General features: G+C 46.1%; 1 protein-coding gene across 1 annotated transcript in view; it reads left to right on the top strand.

The window, feature by feature from the left end:
- Positions 1 to 1,077: 1,077 nt before the first annotated feature.
- KCNK10 (potassium two pore domain channel subfamily K member 10) overlaps positions 1,078 to 22,209 on the top strand; it is a 73,345-nt gene continuing 52,213 nt past the window's right edge. Inside the window, exon 1 of the mRNA XM_069950451.1 lies at positions 1,078 to 1,143. Within this exon, the coding sequence (XP_069806552.1) occupies positions 1,092 to 1,143 (52 nt within the window). The 5' untranslated portion in view covers positions 1,078 to 1,091. The remainder of the gene's footprint in view (positions 1,144 to 22,209) is intronic.

Below are 22,209 nucleotides of genomic sequence, written 5' to 3'. Positions count from 1 at the left end.
GGGGGGGGGGGCAGTCACATCCCTCCTGTTATGGGGGTCAGTCACATCCCTCCTGGTATGGGGGGCAGTCACATCCCTCCTGGTATGGGGGGGCAGTCACGTGCCTCCTTGTGGGGGGCTTCCCACTCCTCCTCCTTTGTGCAGACAGCGCAGCCTCCTGATGTGGCCGGATATCTGGGGTCCTTCTTCCCTTCCCCGGTTACCTGGCAGCAGCTTCCTCCTCCCTGGCACCTGGGGCACACACAGCTGGGGATGGGGAAGCCCCTGTGCCGGCTGCGGCTGCCGCTGCTGCCATTGTGTGTGCTGAGGAGCCGACCACCCTCTGCTGCTGCAGGGACTTCCCATCTATCTGCCATGTGCTGCTGCTGACCACCCGAGCGTGTCCCCCCAGCCAGGACCAGTGCTGCCTCCTCTGCTGGCCAGTAAGTACCAGTGCTCTCATCCTCCTCATCCTCCTCACCGTGCACCGCCACAGCCTGTGTGTGCGCCATCAGGGAGGGGTGTCCTCATCTTCTGTAACTTCCCCTGCTGCTGAGGGGTGGGGGTCTTATTGTTCTGGGAGGGGGGGATCTTCCCTGATCACACACTGCGGTCTTCTCCAGCAGCCATGACGTTATGCCAGTCGCTCCTCACCCTCACAGAGCATTGTGCAGGCCGGGTGTCTGGCAGCAGAGGTGACAACCAGCACATGTGTAATGCTGCAGTCCCTGCTCCATCAGGCTGCACCAGGCTGCTCCCATCCACAAGAGGCTCCAGCCTGAGGCTGATGTAAGGAGAGAAGGAAGGAGAGACCACCACCTCACACAGACCACCACCTCCTCCAGACCACCACCTCCTCCAGACCACCACCTCACCCAGACCACCACCTCACCCAGAGGACCACCACCTCACCCAGACCACAACCTCCCCCAGACCACCTCACACAGACCACCACCTCCCCCAGACCACCTCACCCAGAGGACCACCACCTCCCCAGGATTGTCTCATCCCTTCTTCTCCAGGATTGTCTCATCTCCTTCCAGGATTGTCTGCCCAGCCCTCCACATTCATGCTGCAGTAACCTGGGGTGGTCACTACAATTCACAGGAGACATGAAATTCCCCATAGAGACCCCGAGGAAGCAGGTGAACTGGGATCCGCAAGGTGGGTGCAAACACTGAGCACATGGGTGCAGGCTGTGCTGCAGAGACAATGCCCGCTGCCTGCCACCCTGCCATCTGCACTGGGGCTGTGTGTGGGTGGGTGTCTGCTGGTGTCTCCTGCCCTTCTGCCCTGTGTGTGCCAGCTGCTGCAGAGTCAGCCCCCTCACCATAATGCACTCCTTGGGGACCCCCAGCCTTTATTCACAGCTATTAACATTTCACTGGCTCTGCAGCAGGAATATTGTGTGTGATCCCCCCAGCATGTGCGGCAGGAGGACAAGGAGCTGCAGACTTCCCTGTAAACTTCCCTCCTGCCCATAGAAGTTATTGTCAGTGTTTCTAATGGGAGAGTCCAAGTGCAGTGTGGGTGCAGCTACATCTACCTGCCGGGGCGTCTCATAGGTCAGGAGCCCCCTGGGGCAGCACAGGAGCAGACAGGGGGCAAGTATTGTGCTGGGAAGTGATCAGGACAGATACGGAGAGACATACGGTATACACAGATATTGATATATAGATATATGGAGAGAGATACGGTATACATGGATATTGATTTATAGATATATGGACAGAGATACGGTATACACGGATATTGATATATAGATATATGGAGAGGGATACGGTATACACGGATATTGATATATATATATATGTATATATAGATATATGGAGAGAGATATGGTATACAGATATTGATATATAGAGATATGGAGATAGATACAATATACAGATAGATACATTGTACTTTATTCTCACCATAGGAGGATTCTCCATCAGAATTTCCTGTCATGAGGAGTGACGGGCAGATCCGTCAGGAGTCGCTGCTGTTACTAAGTATTTATTGTTTATCTTACTGATCATACAAATATTTACATGATAATACATTGATATTATTGTTGGTGATAACACAGCGATACATTATAGATCTATCCGTATACTATCCGTCACATCGCACCTGCTGTTTAGTCTTCATATAGGAAATGTTGAGATGACATAACTACAGATTATGGACACCTTGTGTAGCAGGATCATCTAAGGACTTGTTTTGTCTGGACAACCCTGGGTCCCCCTGAGATACAGTGGTCGGGGGTCTTTCTGTTGTGGCTTCTGATTGTAACAGTTCATATAGATTGTACTTGATGCTTGTAATTCTCAAGAGTCAATGGCTGCACTTATCACCGCTACTGGCTGAGGCTAATGGAAGGGCAGGAGTCAAGAGACCCCCTTTTATTAGCCACACTTGACACTTGTTAAGGATAGAGTTGTCCAGCACAGACTATATATATATATATATATATATATATATATATATATATATATATACATATATATATATATATGTTATAATTGTACATGCATTGGCAGCAGAGCTGTTCTGTATTCATTCAGTGTCTGGTCTTCAGTCTGTCACTATCAGGGCAGATTGTACCTGGGCTGTGTTGTTCGTGACGATGCTGCATACATGACCTCTAGAGAGCCGCTCGCTGGGCTGAGCCCTTGGCTTTGGAGACCCCTTATATTCTGGGTGGTGACGGACCCTGCCATGTTTACTATGCTCCCTGTCTATACACCATGTTACGTCATTGTTTTTGTGCTTTGGCTGTTACTGGGCTTTGGTGGAGAGAACAGGGAAGTGTCCAGACATCACGTCATACAGAATTATACCTGCCTGTAATAAACATTGCAGTTGGGACATCAGGAAACTTCATCCCGAGCCGTCTTGTAGTGCACCTATAGCATAATATACAGGATGCCGCAGCACGCCTGTAATTCTTCATTATTATTCAATTAACATCGATCTGATAGAAATTAACTGGTTGAAAAATGCAGCCAGCAGATGACGGCCAGAGCCAAGCGGTGTATGTGATTATATATACTATATACACCATGATACGACCTGCCCTACTGGGAGAATCCTGGCCATATGCAGCTGATGGTCACGGTCAGGACCGACTCAGGAGAAGTTCATCCGCTGTAGGCAGGAGAACCACAGGAGAGCTTGTAGTGGAGAAATGTATTCAGCATATAGGCAGCTATGTCACCCCGGTGAGACAATCACCCTTGATGTGGTCCCTGGCACATGGCCTGGTCAGGACTGAGCCGCCACTGGTTGGCTTGTCAAAGTAAGTGCTATAAAGAGGGGGAAAGACTTTATATGACAAAGACTGTGACTATAGAGACTGTTCTCACAGAGACAAAGACCATAGAGACTGTTCTCATAGAGCCCATGACGGTGAAGACCATGACCATAGAGGCTTTTCTCATAGGGACCATAACCATAGAGACTGTTCTCATAGGGCTCATGACAGTGGAGACCATGACCATAGAGACTATTTTCATAGAGAATATGACCATAGAGACTGTTCTCATAGAGCTCATGACAGTGGAGACCATGACCATAGAGACTGTTTTCATAGAGACAATGACCATAGAGACTGTTCTCATAGAGCTCATGACAGTGGAGACCATGACCATAGGGACTGTTCTCACAGAGACCATGAAAGTGGAGACCATGACCATAGAGACTGTTCTCATAGAGACCATGACAGTGGAGACCATGACCATAGAGACTGTTCTCATAGAGACCATGACAGTGGAGACCATGACCATAGAGACTGTTCTCACAGAGACCATGAAAGTGGAGACCATGACCATAGAGACTGTTGTCACAGAGACCATGACAGTGGAGACCATGAACATAGAGACTGTTCTCATAGAGCAGTGGCAGTAGAGACTGTTCTCATAGAGCCCATGACAGTGGAGACCATGACCATAGAGGCTTTTCTCATAGAGACCATGACCAAAAAGAGTGTGACAATACAGACTGTGTCTATTTTGATATACAGACTATGACTATGCAGATTCATGACCAAGAGAGCTTTTAACATAGAGACTGAGACTATACAGACTATGGGGGAGATTTATCAAACATGGTGTAAAGTAAAACTGTCTCAGTTGCCCCTAGCAACCAATCAGATTCCACCTTTCATTTTCCAAAGAGTCTGTGAGGAATGAAAGGTGGAATCTGATTGGTTGCTAGGGGCGACTGAGCCAGTTTCACTTTACTCCATGTTTGATAAATCTCCCCCCATGACCATAGAGACCAGCACTGTACAGACCATAGAGACCAGCACTGTACAGACCATGACCATAGAGACCAGCACTGTACAGACCATGACCATAGAGACCAGCACTGTACAGACCATGGCCATAGAGACCAGCACTGTACAGACCATGACCATAGAGACCAGCACTGTACAGACCATGGCCATAGAGACCAGCACTGTACAGACCATGACCATAGAGACCAGCACTGTACAGACCATGACCATAGAGACCAGCACTGTACAGACCATGACCATAGAGACCAGCACTGTACAGACCATAGAGACCAGCACTGTACAGATCATAGAGACCAGCACTGTACAGACCATGGCCATAGAGACCAGCACTGTACAGACCATGACCATAGAGACCAGCACTGTACAGACCATGACCATAGAGACCAGCACTGTACAGACCATGACCATAGAGACCAGCACTGTACAGACCATGACCATAGAGACCAGCACTGTACAGACCATAGAGACCAGCACTGTACAGACCATGACCATAGAGACCAGCACTGTACAGACCATGACCATAGAGACCAGCACTGTACAGACCATGGCCATAGAGACCAGCACTGTACAGACCATAGAGACCAGCACTCTACAGACCATGACCATAGAGACCAGCACTGTACAGACCATAGAGACCAGCACTGTACAGACCATAGAGACCAGCACTCTACAGACCATGACCATAGAGACCAGCACTGTACAGACCATAGAGACCAGCACTGTACAGACCATAGAGACCAGCACTGTACAGACCATGACCATAGAGACCAGCACTGTACAGACCATAGAGACCAGCACTGTACAGACCATGACCATAGAGACCAGCACTCTACAGACCATGACCATAGAGACCAGCACTGTACAGACCATGACCATAGAGACCAGCACTGTACAGACCATGACCATAGAGACCAGCACTCTACAGACCATGACCATAGAGACCAGCACTGTACAGACCATGACCATAGAGACCAGCACTGTACAGACCATGACCATAGAGACCAGCACTGTACAGACCATAGAGACCAGCACTGTACAGACCATGACCATAGAGACCAGCACTGTACAGACCATGACCATAGAGACCAGCATTGTACAGACCATAGAGACCAGCACTGTACAGACCATGACCATAGAGACCAGCACTGTACAGACCATGACCATAGAGACCAGCACTGTACAGACCATAGAGACCAGCACTGTAGAGACCATGACCATAGAGACCAGCACTGTACAGACCATAGAGACCAGCACTGTACAGACCATGACCATAGAGACCAGCACTCTACAGACCATGACCATAGAGACCAGCACTGTACAGACCATGACCATAGAGACCAGCACTGTACAGACCATGGCCATAGAGACCAGCACTGTACAGACCATGACCATAGAGACCAGCACTGTACAGACCATGACCATAGAGACCAGCACTGTACAGACCATGACCATAGAGACCAGCACTGTACAGACCATGACCATAGAGACCAGCACTGTACAGACCATGACCATAGAGACCAGCACTGTACAGACCATGACCATAGAGACCAGCACTGTACAGACCATGACCATAGAGACCAGCACTGTACAGACCATGATCATAGAGACCAGCACTGTACAGACCATGATCATAGAGACCAGCACTGTACAGACCATGGCCATAGAGACCAGCACTGTACAGACCATGACCATAGAGACCAGCACTGTACAGACCATGACCATAGAGACCAGCACTGTACAGACCATGACCATAGAGACCAGCACTGTACAGACCATGACCATAGAGACCAGCACTCTACAGACCATGGCCATAGAGACCAGCACTGTACAGACCATGACCATAGAGACCAGCACTCTACAGACCATGGCCATAGAGACCAGCACTGTACAGACCATGACCATAGAGACCAGCACTGTACAGACCATGACCATAGAGACCAGCACTGTACAGACCATGATCATAGAGACCAGCACTGTACAGACCATGACCATAGAGACCAGCACTGTACAGACCATGATCATAGAGACCAGCACTGTACAGACCATGACCATAGAGACCAGCACTGTACAGACCATGACCATAGAGACCAGCACTGTACAGACCATGACCATAGAGACCAGCACTGTACAGACCATTTGTCTGGCATACTGGGCGCAGTTTGCAGATGGACCTGTCATATTAATGATGACTGACTATTTAAAAAATGCACAGAATTTTGCACAATTTTTCTCCACTGTGGGGGTGGCAGACACAGGCAAATCACACCAGAAAATCTGCTACAATAAAAAAGAATCTAAAGTATGAAGTGACGTGTGACTAAAAGAGGTGGCACAATACCCGACCTACCAGACAAATCACATAAACATCCCTGCAAGATGAATTATCCCCAAAGACTACAGAGACCCTGACTAGACAACATGACTGCGGAGAGTACAACTATAAAGACAATACAGAGAGACTACAGCTATAAAGACAATACAGAGAGACTACAGCTATAGAGACAATACAGAGAGACTACAACTATAGAGACAATACAGAGAGACTACAACTATAGAGACAATACAGAGAGACTACAACTATAGAGACAATACAGAGAGACTACAGCTATAGAGACAATACAGAGAGACTACAGCTATAGAGACAATACAGAGAGACTACAGCTATAGAGACAATACAGAGAGACTACAACTATAGAGACAATACAGAGAGACTACAACTATAGAGACAATACAGAGAGACTACAACTATAGAGACAATACAGAGAGACTACAGCTATAGAGACAATACAGAGAGATGATGACTATAGAGACAATACAGAGAGAATACAACTATAGAGACAATACAGAGAGACTACAACTATAGAGACAATACAGAGAGACTACAGCTATAGAGACAATACAGAGAGACTACAACTATAGAGACAATACAGAGAGACTACAGCAATAGAAACAATACAGAGAGACTACAGCTATAGAGACAATACAGAGAGACTACAGCTATAGAGACAATACAGAGAGACTACAACTATAGAGACAATACAGAGAGATAATGACTATAGAGACAATACAGAGAGACTACAACTATAGAGACAATACAGAGAGACAATGACTATGGAGACAATACAGAGAGACTACAGCTATAAAGACAATACAGAGAGACTACAGCTATAGAGACAATACAGAGAGACTACAACTATAGAGACAATACAGAGAGACTACAACTATAGAGACAATACAGAGAGACTACAACTATAGAGACAATACAGAGAGACTACAGCTATAGAGACAATACAGAGAGACTACAGCTATAGAGACAATACAGAGAGACTACAACTATAGAGACAATACAGAGAGACTACAGCTATAGAGACAATACAGAGAGACTACAGCTATAGAGACAATACAGAGAGACTACAGCTATAGAGACAATACAGAGAGACTACAACTATAGAGACAATACAGAGAGACTACAACTATAGAGACAATACAGAGAGACTACAACTATAGAGACAATACAGAGAGACTACAGCTATAGAGACAATACAGAGAGATGATGACTATAGAGACAATACAGAGAGAATACAACTATAGAGACAATACAGAGAGACTACAACTATAGAGACAATACAGAGAGACTACAGCTATAGAGACAATACAGAGAGACTACAACTATAGAGACAATACAGAGAGACTACAGCAATAGAAACAATACAGAGAGACTACAGCTATAGAGACAATACAGAGAGACTACAGCTATAGAGACAATACAGAGAGACTACAACTATAGAGACAATACAGAGAGATAATGACTATAGAGACAATACAGAGAGACTACAACTATAGAGACAATACAGAGAGACAATGACTATGGAGACAATACAGAGAGACTACAACTATAGAGACAATACAGAGAGACTACAACTATAGAGACAATACAGAGAGACAATGACTATGGAGACAATACAGAGAGACTACAACTATAGAGACAATACAGAGAGCCTACAACTATAGAGACAATACAGAGACTACAACTATAGAGACAATACAGAGAGATGATGACTATAGAGACAATACAGAGAGACTACAACTATAGAGACAATACAGAGAGACTACAACTATAGAGACAATACAGAGAGACTACAACTATAGAGACAATACAGAGAGACTACAATTATAGAGACAATACAGAGAGACTACAACTATAGAGACAATACAGAGAGACAATGACTATGGAGACAATACAGAGAGACTACAACTATAGAGACAATACAGAGAGGCTACAACTATAGAGACAATACAGAGAGACAATGACTATGGAGACAATACAGAGAGACTACAACTATAGAGACAATACAGGGAGACTACAACTATAGAGACAATACAGAGAGATGATGACTATAGAGACAATACAGAGAGACTACAGCTATGGAGACAATACAGAGAGACTACAGCTATAGAGACAATATAGAGAGACTACAACTATAGAGACAATACAGAGAGACTACAACTATAGAGACTATACAGAGAGACAATGGCTATGGAGACAATACAGAGAGACTACAGCTATAGAGACAATACAGAGAGACTACAGCTATAGAGACAATACTGAGAGACTACAACTATAGAGACAATACAGAGAGACTACAACTATAGAGACAATACAGAGAGACTACAACTATAGAGACAATATAGAGAGACTACAACTATAGAGACAATACAGAGAGACTACAGCTATAGAGACAATACAGAGAGACTACAACTATAGAGACAATACAGAGAGACTACAGCTATAGAGACAATACAGAGAGACAATGGCTATAGAGACAATACAGAGAGACTACAGCTATAGAAACAATACAGAGAGACTACAGCTATAGAGACAATACAGAGAGACTACAACTATAGAGACAATACAGAGAGACTACAACTATAGAGACAATACAGAGAGACTACAGCTATAGAGACAATACAGAGAGACTACAACTATAGAGACAATACAGAGAGACTACAGCTATAGAAACAATACAGAGAGACTACAGCTATAGAGACAATACAGAGAGACTACAGCTATAGAGACAATACTGAGAGACTACAACTATAGAGACAATACAGAGAGACTACAACTATAGAGACTATACAGAGAGACAATGGCTATGGAGACAATACAGAGAGACTACAACTATAGAGACAATACAGAGAGACTACAGCTATAGAGACAATACAGAGAGACTACAACTATAGAGACAATACAGAGAGACAATGACTATGGAGACAATACAGAGAGACTACAACTATAGAGACAATACAGAGAGACTACAGCTATGGAGACAATACAGAGAGACTACAACTATAGAGACAATACAGAGAGATGATGACTATAGAGACAATACAGAGAGACTACAACTATGGAGACAATACAGAGACACAATGGCTATAGAGACAATGCAGAGAGATAATGGCTATAGAGACAATACAGAGAGATGATGACTATAGAGACAATACAGAGAGATAATGGCTATAGAGACAATACAGAAAGATGATGGCTATGGAGACAATACAGAGAGATAATGGCTATGGAGACAATACAGAGAGATGATGGCTATGGAGACAATACAGAGAGATGATGACTATAGAGACAATACAGAAAGATGATGGCTATAGAGACAATACAGAGAGATGATGACTATGGAGACAATACAGAGAGACTACAACTATAGAGACAATATAGAGAGATGATGACTATGGAGACAATACAGAGAGACTACAACTATAGAGACAATTCAGACAGACTACAACTATATAGACAATATAGAGAGACAATGACTATGGAGACAATATAGAGAGACAATGACTATGGACACAATATAGAGAGACTACAAGTATAGAGACAATACAGAGAAACAATGACTATAGAGACAATACAGAGAGACTACAACTATAGAGACAATACAGAGAGACTACAACTATAGAGACAATATAGAGAGACAATGACTATGGAGAAAATATAGAGAGACTACAACTATAGAGACAATACAGAGATGATGACTATAGAGACAATACAGAGAAACAATACAGAGTCAATACAGGCAGACAAGGGGCGTGGCCTCCTCCTGCCCCTACTCTATCATGATTTACCCCTGCAAACAGGTAGTAAGCTACACCTGCTCTGGGAATTAAGGTGTAGATGTCTGCCAAAGATTTGAAGTCAAAGCCAGACATGGATTTGAAAAGAGGAGAAATCTCAGACTTTCCGTTATGACCTGATCTCTGTTTATAGTCTTTTCCTGGCTTTGGCTTCAAATCTTTGGCAGATAATCTGTGTAAATGGACCCTTAGTAAAGCCGGGGGACTTCATAGGGGTGTGGCCTTAATTAATTTATCTTCACCAATTACTATAAAACCATAGACCATGACTATAGAAGCCATGATGATTAGGTCCATGACAATGGGCACCATGAATAAGGACACCATGACTTTAGACACCATGGTTATAGAGTCTGTGGCCAGAGAGCCTTTAAAGGCCACAGATGAGGCCATGACCATAGACACCATGGTGATAGATGAGGCCATGACTATAGACACCATGACCACAGATGAGGCCATGACCATAGACACCATGGTGATAGATGAGGCCATATCTATAGACACCATGAACACAGATGAGGCCATGACCATAGACACCATGACTATAGACACCATGACCACAGATGAGGCCATGACCATAGACACCATGACCACAGATGAGGCCATGACCATAGACACCATGACCACAGATGAGGCCATGTCCATAGACACCATGACTATAGACACCATGACCACAGATGAGGCCATTACCATAGACACCATGACTATAGACACCATGACCACAGATGAGGCCATGACCATAGACACCATGACTATAGACACCATGACCACAGATGAGGCCATTACCATAGACACCATGACTATAGACACATGAAAACAGATGAGGCCATGACCATAGACACCATGACCACAGATGAGGCCATTACCATAGACACCATGACTATAGACACCATGACCACAGATGAGGCCATGACCATAGACACCATGACTATAGACACCATGACCACAGACACCATGACCACAGATGAGGCCATGACCATAGACACCATGACCACAGATGAGGCCATGACCATAGACACCATGACCACAGATGAGGCCATGACCATAGACACCATGGCTATAGACACCATGACCACAGATGAGGCCATTACCATAGACACCATGGTGATAGATGAGGCTGTGACCATAGACACTATTACGACAGCCATGTAAATTTTTATCTATGCAATACAATGCAATCACTACTATGAGATAATTTATTGTTACCTGTGGGTTTAAGAAAACACTAATGTTCCTCAATGTAAAGAGTTACAAAAAATGTAAAAACCGCTCTGATCCCCACATCCCTACTGTATGTGGCATCTCCAGTGCTGAGGCATCAATATATGACTGATATCAGCCGCTCCTGTTATGATGCTCTAGAATGGGTTGTTGGCCCTTTAAGAAGAAGAGCTGATACGTAAGTATTTGGGGAGCTCTGCTGTACCGTGTACATAATCTGGAGCCTGGCCCCGTGTGCTCCGCTCTTATCTGCCGCACAATTATACAAAGAGTCTCTGGTGGATTTGTGGTAAATGTTTACAATTTGGTGTCTGATTCGTCTCCTGAAATAAGATCTATTGTAATTCCATCTGATTGAGAGAATTAAATGTTTGTCCTCATTCCCTGATTATTGTCTGCTTTCTAATAACTGAAGCAAATGATGATGGAAAGTGATGGGTGCTATACATTACTGCCGCCTGTGTACAAGAATATAACTACTATAATACTGCTCCTATATACAGGAATATAACTACTATAACACTGCTCCTATATACAGGAATATAACTACTATAATACTGCTCCTATATACAGGAATATAACTACTATAATACACGAACTGGAGAGAATGGAACGGCTGCACATCCCATCTATGGCTGATACTAATGCCGCTAGGCCTATATTAAAAATCAACACCAGAGTGTCTGTATATGAATTGATCAAGCCATATTGCCCCGTGTACCACCGCGCAGGTCCTCTGGTCCACACGGGTCCCTACGCTAACTCCACACCGTGTCGGTCAGCGACCGCCAACCCCGTAAAGCGTGCACATACAGGGAAGGGAGGCCATGGAACGGCCCTGCAACCCCAATGTCACAGGACCAGACCCAAAAAGCCCCACCAAAACCCAGCCAGCACCACCGGCGGGGAAGGCTGCCCCCAAACGACACAAGTATGGATATGGTATTACACTTACCATTGCTGCTCTCACAGAATGGGGAAGACATAAGATCCAGACATGTGAGCACAGGCATATCCTGCTAATTTTGGTCATGTGGGTCACATGACCGCAATTAGCAGGAGACACCTGAGTGCACATGGTTTTAATCCCTCCTGTTTTTCCCATTCTGTCTGCTGCAGCTATGGTGAGCGCAATACCTCATCCAGACTTGTGCTGTTTGGGGGCGACCTTCTCCGCCGGCGGTGCTGGCCGGGTTCTGGTGTGGTGTTTTTGGGTCTGGTCCTGTGGCATGGGGGTCGCAGGGCCGTCCCATGGCCCCCGTTCCCTGACTGTGCGTGCCTGCGGGGTTGGTGGTCACTGACTGGCACGGTGTGGACTTAGTGTAGGGACCCATGTGTATCAGATACCTGCACGAGGTACATGGGGCAGTATGGCTTGATAAATTCATACACAAAATTCTGATGTGTTTTTTATTTAGCCTAGGGGCACTAGTATCAGCCATAGGTGTGAGGTGCAGCACTCTGTTTCTTCCCTGAACCGCATAACTACTATAATACTGCTCCTATATACAGGAATATAACTACTATAATACTGCTCCTATATACAGGAATATAACTACTATAATACTGCTCCTATATACAGGAATATAACTACTATAATACTGCTCCTATGTACAGGAATATAACTACTATAATACTGCTCCCTATATACAGGAATATACTACTATAATACTGCTCCTATATACAGGAATATAACTACTATAATACTGCTCCTATATACAGGAATATAACTACTATAATACTGCTCCTATATACAGGAATATAACTACTATAATACTGCTCCTATATACAGGAATATAACTACTATAATACTGCTCCTATATACAGGAATATAACTACTATAATACTGCTCCCTATATACAGGAATATAACTACTATATACAGGGATATAACTACTATAATACTGCTTCTATGTATAAGAATATAACTACTATAATACTGCTCCTATATAAAGGAATATACTACTATAATACTGCTCCTATATACAGGAATATAACTACTATAATACTGCTCGCTATATACAGGGATATAACTACTATAATACTGCTCCTATATACAGGGATATAACTACTATAATACTGCTCCCTATATACAGGAATATAACTACTAGAATACTGCTCCTATATACAGGGATATAACTACTATAATACTGCTCCTATATACAGGAATATAACTACTATAATACTGCTCCTATATACAGGAATATAACTACTATAATACTGCCCCCTATATACAGGAATATAACTACTATAATACTGCTCCTATATACAGGAATATAACTACTATAATACTGCTCCTATATACAGGAATATAACTACTATAATACTGCTCCTATATACAGGGATATAACTACTATAATACTGCTTCTATGTATAAGAATAGATTGTAAGTGTAACCAGTAGAAATTATTAGCTATGATCCTTAGCAGGTGTGAATGTTTCCTTATACTGCCCTCTTTTGGTAACAGATGGGACTGGTATGGGAACCTTGTTACATCTGCTGCAGTTGCTCTTCCTCAGGGATGTGATACTTGGCTCGGTTGTGGATACAGATCAGAGGTGACATTGATTTTCGCCTGTTCCCTTTGCTCTGGATTGTACCTGGTAAAGATCCAGCCCTGACCCTGTGTGAGGATATATGGAAGGATAACTCCCATCATCCGCCTGTTTAGTCTGTTACATCTATGTAGACGGCAGCATGTACAGGTTTCATGTGTACGGCAGACGTGTAATGTGCTATGGAATATGTTGGCGCTATAGAGTAGATATTATTATTATACATATCGGCGTCTGTATCTGGACTCTCATCGTCTGTATCCGGACTCTCATCGTCTTTATCCGGACTCTCATCGTCTGTATCCGGACTCTCATCCTCTGTATCCGGACTCTCATTATCTGTATCCGGACTCTCATCACCTGTATCTGGACTCTCATTGCCTGTATCCCGACTCTTATCGTCTGTATCCGGACTCTCATCGCCTGTATCCCGACTCTCATCGTCTGTATCCGGACTCTCATCGCCTGTATCCGGACTCTCATCGCCTGTATCCGGACTCTCATCCTCTGTATCCCGACTCTCATCCTCTGTATCCCGACTCTCATCCTCTGTATCCCGACTCTCATCCTCTGTATCCCGACTCTCATCCTCTGTATCCCGACTCTCAACGTCTGTATCCGGACTCTCATCCTCTGTATCCGGACTCTCATCCTCTGTATCCCGACTCTCATCGTCTGTATCCGGACTCTCATCGCCTGTATCCGGACTCTCATCGCCTGTATCCGGACTCTCATCCTCTGTATCCCGACTCTCATCCTCTGTATCCCGACTCTCATCCTCTGTATCCCGACTCTCATCCTCTGTATCCCGACTCTCAACGTCTGTATCCCGACTCTCAACGTCTGTATCCGGACTCTCATCCTCTGTATCCGGACTCTCATCCTCTGTATCCGGACTCTCATCGCCTGTATCCCGACTCTCATCCTCTGTATCCCGACTCTCATCCTCTGTATCCCGACTCTCAACGTCTGTATCCGGACTCTCATCCTCTGTATCCGGACTCTCATCCTCTGTATCCCGACTCTCAACGTCTGTATCCCGACTCTCACGGTGTGTTCCGGACTCTCATCCTCTGTATCCGGACTCTCATCCTCTATATCCGGACTCTCATCCTCTCTATCCGGACTCTCATCGTCTGTATCCGGACTCTCATCGTCTGTATCCGGACTCTCATCGCCTGTATCCGGACTCTCATCCTCTGTATCCCGACTCTCATCTGTATCCCGACTCTCAACGTCTGTATCCGGACTCTCATCCTCTGTATCCGGACTCTCATCCTCTGTATCCCGACTCTCGTCGTCTGTATCCGGACTCTCATCCTCTGTATCCGGACTCTCATCGTCTGTATCCGGACTCTCATCGCCTGTATCCGGACTCTCATCCTCTGTATCCCGACTCTCATCTGTATCCCGACTCTCAACGTCTGTATCCGGACTCTCATCCTCTGTATCCGGACTCTCATCCTCTGTATCCCGACTCTCATCGTCTGTATCCGGACTCTCATCCTCTGTATCCAGACTCTCATCTGTATCCCGACTCTCAACGTCTGTATCCGGACTCTCATCCTCTGTATCCGGACTCTCATCCTCTGTATCCGGACTCTCATCCTCTGTATCCCGACTCTCGTCGTCTGTATCCGGACTCTCATCCTCTGTATCCGGACTCTCGTCGTCTGTATCCGGACTCTCATCGTCTGTATTCGGACTCTCGTCGTCTGTATCCGGACTCTCATCGTCTGTATTCGGACTCTCATCCTCTGTATCCGGACTCTCATCCTCTGTATCCGGACTCTCATCCTCTGTGGAATCACTTCCCCTCTAGACTCCTTCCCAGTATTGGACGGCGTATTGTTATTTAATTACAGATGTCGGCGGATTGATTGGATTTTGACAGCTGACCACAGCCTCCTCGCCGGCCATCACTGGATCATTATCCCATCCTGACAATCACATGACCTCTTGGCTGAGGATTCTGGGATGTGTCATTTGGCAGCTGCTTAGTAGATGTCTGGAGACGTTCTGTCACCTCTGGGCAGCGTGGCCTCTCAGTCAGCTTACATTGTCCCCATTGCTGTTCCCATAGGTAATGAGCCTGTAAATGGGGGGAGCCATACAGATGTGGGGGTCATCTATCTCGGGGTGCGCTTACATTGTCCCCATTGCTGTTCCCATCGGTAATGAGCCCGTACATGGTGGGAGCCATACAGATGTGGTGGTCATCTATCTCGGGGTGCGCTTACATTGTCCCCATCGCTGTTCCTATAGGTTATGAGCCCGTACATGGTGGAAGCCATACAGATGTGGGGGTCATGTATCCTCAGGGTGCGCTTACGTTGTCCCCATCGCTGTTCCCATAGGTAATGAGCCAGTATATGGTGGGAGCCATACAGATGTGGGGGTCATCTCTCTCGGGGTGCGCTTACATTGTCCCCATTGCTGTTCCTATAGGTTATGAGCCTGTACATGGTGGAAGCCATACAGATGTGGGGGTCATCTCTCTCGGGGTGCGCTTACATTGTCCCCCGCGCTGTTCTCATAGGTAATGAGCCAGTACATGGTGGGAGCCATACAGATGTGGTGGTCATCTATCTCGGGGTGCGCTTACATTGTCCCCATCGCTGTTCCCGTAGATAATGAGCCTGTAAATGGGGGGAGCCATACAGATGTGGGGGTCATCTATCTCGGGGTGCGCTTACATTGTCCCCATCGCTGTTCCCATAGGTTATGAGCCTGTACATGGTGGGAGCCATACAGATGTGGGGGTCATCTCTCTCGGGGTGCGCTTACGCTGTCCCCATCGGTTATGAGCCCGTACATGGTGGGAGCCATACAGATGTGGGGGTCATCTATCTCGGGGTGCGCTTACGTTGTCCCCATCGCCGTTCCCATAGGTAATGAGCCCGTACATGGTGGGAGCCATACAGATGTGGGGGTCATCTATCCTCAGGGTGCGCTTACGTTGCCCCCATCGCTGTTCCCATAGGTTATGAGCCTGTACATGGTGGGAGCCATACAGATGTGGGGGTCATCTTTCTCGGAGTGCGCTGACTTTTCCCTCAGGGTTGCCTGTTTTCCATCTTTCTCTAGATGTGGTATATACTGATAGCCATACTTATGCGTCTTGTGGTCCCTTGTTTATATATAAGACCTAATGCCGCCCCACTACTAGACGCTATAGCGCAGTTTTAAGGCAACATTCAGATCTGATTTTTTTTTGCGGTGTATAATCTGCAGTAACACCCCCTCCCTGCTGGGGGCGCCACCTGCTTTGACTGGTGCAGCAGTACTGGGCACTTAACCCCCTGTGTATGCCCACATGACAGCCCACAACCTGCAGCCAGTGCTCCATAGAGATATAAGGGGATGTTATCACAGTCACATGACCAGATACAGTCACTAGTGATCAATACTGGTTGAGCTGCTCTCCGACTGACCAGACGAGGGCGCTGTACTGCCGGCTGCACCATGTATCCCCTATGGGACTGTACAAACCACAAAGCCACAACATGACGTTAGTTGTGTCACCATGGACGAGATCCTTGTTAGCTCAGTTACATTTTCCTTCCCTCCCGTCTAATAATCCCTGACGGTAACGGTGAAGCATTCCTCCTCCTCCTCCTTATCTCATGGGAATCCCCCTTTAAGCTTTAATTAACAATAACCGTACTGGCCCTTTAAGTATCATCACCAGCAAGAATCATTGACCTTCCTGGGAATCATATTCTGGGCGACCAGCGCGTTACATACAGACTAGCACCAAACTTTCCACAGACCCTCAAGGGCGCTTAGACTCTAATTGCTCCGCAGAATTACCTCCACCCCTCTGACCCCCGGATGATGTTGTAGCGGTGGGACGGCCGGTCACTTGCTAGATGGAAGCCAGTGCCAGTGCCAGCCGGACGCCAGTGCCAGGTGGGCACACAGGAGTGATGGCACGCCTGCTTTTAAGGTGTAAGGCCGGTTGTACCCTTCTCCCCTGTGGTCAGTGTCCTGTCGGGTTGCTGCCGGGTCCCTTGGGATAGTGTAGTCACAGGTGGTCAGAGCGGTGTAATGACCGGATAGTAGTAGGACCTGCCACCCACAGAAAGGGGAAATGTCCCAAGGTTGCGGTGTACGTGCTGTGCAGGTGGTGGTGAATAATTACAGACTCTGTTGATAACGTAAAGAGGAGGGCGCCCAAGTAGTAATGTGCTCTGCCGGGATGTTGGAGAGAAGAATACTTGTAGAAGAAGAAGAAGCAACCTGTGCCTGTGTATTGACTTTCCTATAGTCTACACACCTTATGCCCACTAGCTTTGGCTGAACCGTACTAATGGGTGACACAGGCCCCAGACCTTGTTACCTGGGATAAGCAGAGTGCTGAGGGTTTCCTGCTGACACCCGCGCTGCGAGATGGAGTTCATAGACTTTCCAGTAACTTTGCTCCACCCGGATCACTTCCTAGCTCTTAGCCTCTTTAGTGGATACTGTCCTGCACTGTGGTTACTCCTCGTCCTCGGCGTGGGTTGAGATGAGCTGTTGGCTAGTCCTCTCCTGAAGGGTTTAGCAGTGTATGGGTACAATAGAGGGGAGAGACAGAGTATGGGTACAATAGAGGGAGGAGACAGTGTATGGGTACAATAGAGGAGAGACAGTGTATGGGTACAATAGAGGGGAGACAGTGTATGGGTACAATAGAGGGGAGACAGTGTATGGGTACAATAGAGGGGAGACAGTGTATGGGTACAATAGAGGGGGGACAGTGTATGGGTACAATAGAGGGGGACAGTGTATGGGTACAATAGAGGGAGGAGACAGTGTATGGGTACAATAGAGGGGGGAGACAGTATATGGGTACAATAGAGGGGAGACAGTATATGGGTACAATAGAGGAGACAGTGTATGGGTACAATAGAGGAGAGACAATGTATGGGTACAATAGAGGGGAGACAGTGTATGGGTACAATAGAGGAGAGACAGTGTATGGGTACAATAGAGGGGGGAGACAGTATATGGGTACAATAGAGGGGAGACAGTGTATGGGTACAATAGAGGAGAGACAGTATATGGGTACAATAGAGGGGAGACAGTGTATGGGTACAATAGAGGAGACAGTGTATGGGTACAATAGAGGGATGAGCGTCTTCAATCAGATCCAGTATATCAGACACAGTTCATGACCCCCGACTGCTTTGTCCATAGGAGTCAGTGTCACCGCCATGCTTTATACTGCAGCTCCGCTCTCCTGGAGATGACCCCGACTGCTTTGTCCATAGGAGTCAGTGTCACCGCCATGCTTTATACTGCAGCTCCGCTCTCCTGGAGATGACCCCGACTGCTTTGTCCATAGGAGTCAGTGTCACCGCCATGCTTTATACTGCAGCTCCGCTCTCCCGGAGATGACCCCGGCTGCATTGTCCATAGGAGTCAGTGTCACCGCCATGCTTTATACTGCAGCTCCGCTCTCCCGGAGATGACCCCGGCTGCATTGTCCATAGGAGTCAGTGTCACCGCCATGCTTTATACTGCAGCTCCGCTCTCCGGGAGATGACCCCGGCTGCATTGTCCATAGGAGTTAGTGTCACCGCCATGCTTTATACTGCAGCTCCGCTCTCCCCGGATCCCGGATTGTTGTACGGCCACTGTAAGTGTTTTGTGTTCTCCGGAGCCATTGTACTCCATGTCCTGATGAAATATTCATCTCTGGGCTGGTCTTGCTATTTTAGTAGTCCAGAATCAGATACATTAATTAACCATGTCTAAATTCAGACCTGGCTAAAGCTGTGGCCGCCCAGAAGCGAATCACAACCCGACATGAAGCCTGGCCGAGGATTACAACTCCCATCAGTCACCATGGAGCACAGGAGGGGCCCATAGACGCTGCGGCACTGACACCTCTCCTGTGAGTGTCACTCTACTATTCACCGACTACTATAGGATGCCACTGTTCAAGTGTTACTGTGAGTATGGGGGGCACCGATGACATCATCAGAGTGTATGGGGGCACTGATGGCGTCATCAGAGAGTATGGGGGGCACCGATGACATCATCAGAGAGTATGGGAGTACCGATGACATCATCAGAGAGTATGGGGGCACCGATGACATCATCAGAGAGTATGGGGGCACTGATGGCGTCATCAAAGAGTATGGGGGGCACCGATGACATCATCAGAGAGTATGGGAGTACCGATGACATCATCAGAGAGTATGGGGGCACTGATGGCGTCATCAGAGAGTATGGGGGGCACCGATGACATCATCAGAGAGTATGGGAGTACCGATGACATCATCAGAGAGTATGGGGGGCACGAATGACATCAGAGAGTGGGGGGGCACGATGACATCATCAGAGAGTATAGGGGCACCGATGACATCATCAGAGAGTATAGGGGTACCAATGACGTCATCAGAGAGTATAGGGGTACCGATGACATCATCAGAGAGTATGGGGGTACCGATGACATCATCAGAGAGTATGGGGGTACCAATGACATCATCAGAGAGTATGGGGGGCGCTGATGACATCATCAGAGAGTATAGGGGTACCAATGACGTCATCAGAGAGTATAGGGGTACCGATGACATCATCAGAGATTATGGGGTACCGATGACATCATCAGAAAGTATGGGGGGCGCTGATGACATCATCAGAGAGTATGGGGGGCACTGATGAGGTCATCAGAGAGTATGGGGGCACTGATGTCATCGGAAAGTATGGGGGGCACTGATGATGTCATCTGAGAATATGGGGGGCACCGATGACATCATCAGAGAGTATGGGAGGCACCGATGACATCATCATCAGAGAGTATAGTGCACCGATGACATCAGAGAGTATGGGGGCACCAATGACATCAGAGAGTGGGGGGGGGGGCACCGATGACATCATCAGAGAGTATGGACCTGATAAGAGCCTGCAGCATTATACTATCCTGATGTGTTCGCAAAGTGACAGGGAGGGAAAGAGGAACCACAAGTATCATTACTATAGTGTATCAGTGGAGAGGACAGGACAGAGCGATGTGCTGCAGATCTTCATACAAGTCAGTGGTGTAATAATCTGCAGGATATATCACTATGTATCAGGAGGTAGAGAGGACAGAGCGATGTTCTGCAGGATATATCACTATGTATCACGATGTTCTGCAGACTGCTACTGATTATTCTGGATTACTGATGTGTCGGGTTTTGTTGCTGTGACTTTCTGTGATGTTTTTATTGATTTGGTTTCATGGATCCTGAGATCTGGGATCACTGATAGATCCTTCCCTCCTATCTATTCTGGCCCAGGACACGAGATCCCTAGCTGGGCTCAGGGTCACAGCTCAAGGGTTGAAGATTTCTAGAACTATCTGAAAGATGAACGAAAAATCAAAGAAGTCATCATTCTCCTGCTGCGCTGTGTGAACAGGACACAATAGCCGCCCCTCCTCAGCAGATAGATAGGAGATAGATAGATAGGAGATAGATAGATAGATAGATAGATAGGAGATAATAGATAGATAGGAGATAGATAATAGATAGATAGATAGATAGATAGATAGATAGATAGATAGATAGATAGATAGATAGGAGATAGATAATAGATAGATAGGAGATAGATAGATAGATAGATAGGAGATAGATAGATAGATAGATAGATAGATAGGAGATAGATAGATAGATAGATAGATAACAAAAAATATAACTGCAGCACTCCAGTCTTGTAATAAACAAACGGTTGAAAAAAGTCCACATTGAAGGACTGAAACGTCGCTTGCTGTTCCAAGTTTTCTTTATGGAATAAATTTTCACCGTTTGTTTATTACAAGACTGGAGTGCTGCAGTTATATTTTTTGTTTTCTACGTAAATACACCCGTGGGTCAGGGTGCAACTGCTGGCACCCAGCAATCACTCACCATTGAGTGCCGCACCATTCTGAAGAGTCTAGATAGATAGATAGATAGATAGATAGATAGGAGATAGATAGGAGATAGATAGATAGATAGATAGATAGATAGATAGGAGATAGATAGATAGATAGGAGATAGATAGATAGATAGATAG

This window comes from Dendropsophus ebraccatus, chromosome 13 (assembly GCF_027789765.1).
Source record: "Dendropsophus ebraccatus isolate aDenEbr1 chromosome 13, aDenEbr1.pat, whole genome shotgun sequence".
Taxonomy (NCBI): Eukaryota; Metazoa; Chordata; class Amphibia; order Anura; family Hylidae; genus Dendropsophus; species Dendropsophus ebraccatus.
The sequence above is the reverse complement of the archived record's forward strand: the minus strand, read 5'-3'. Positions and strand labels throughout refer to the sequence as shown.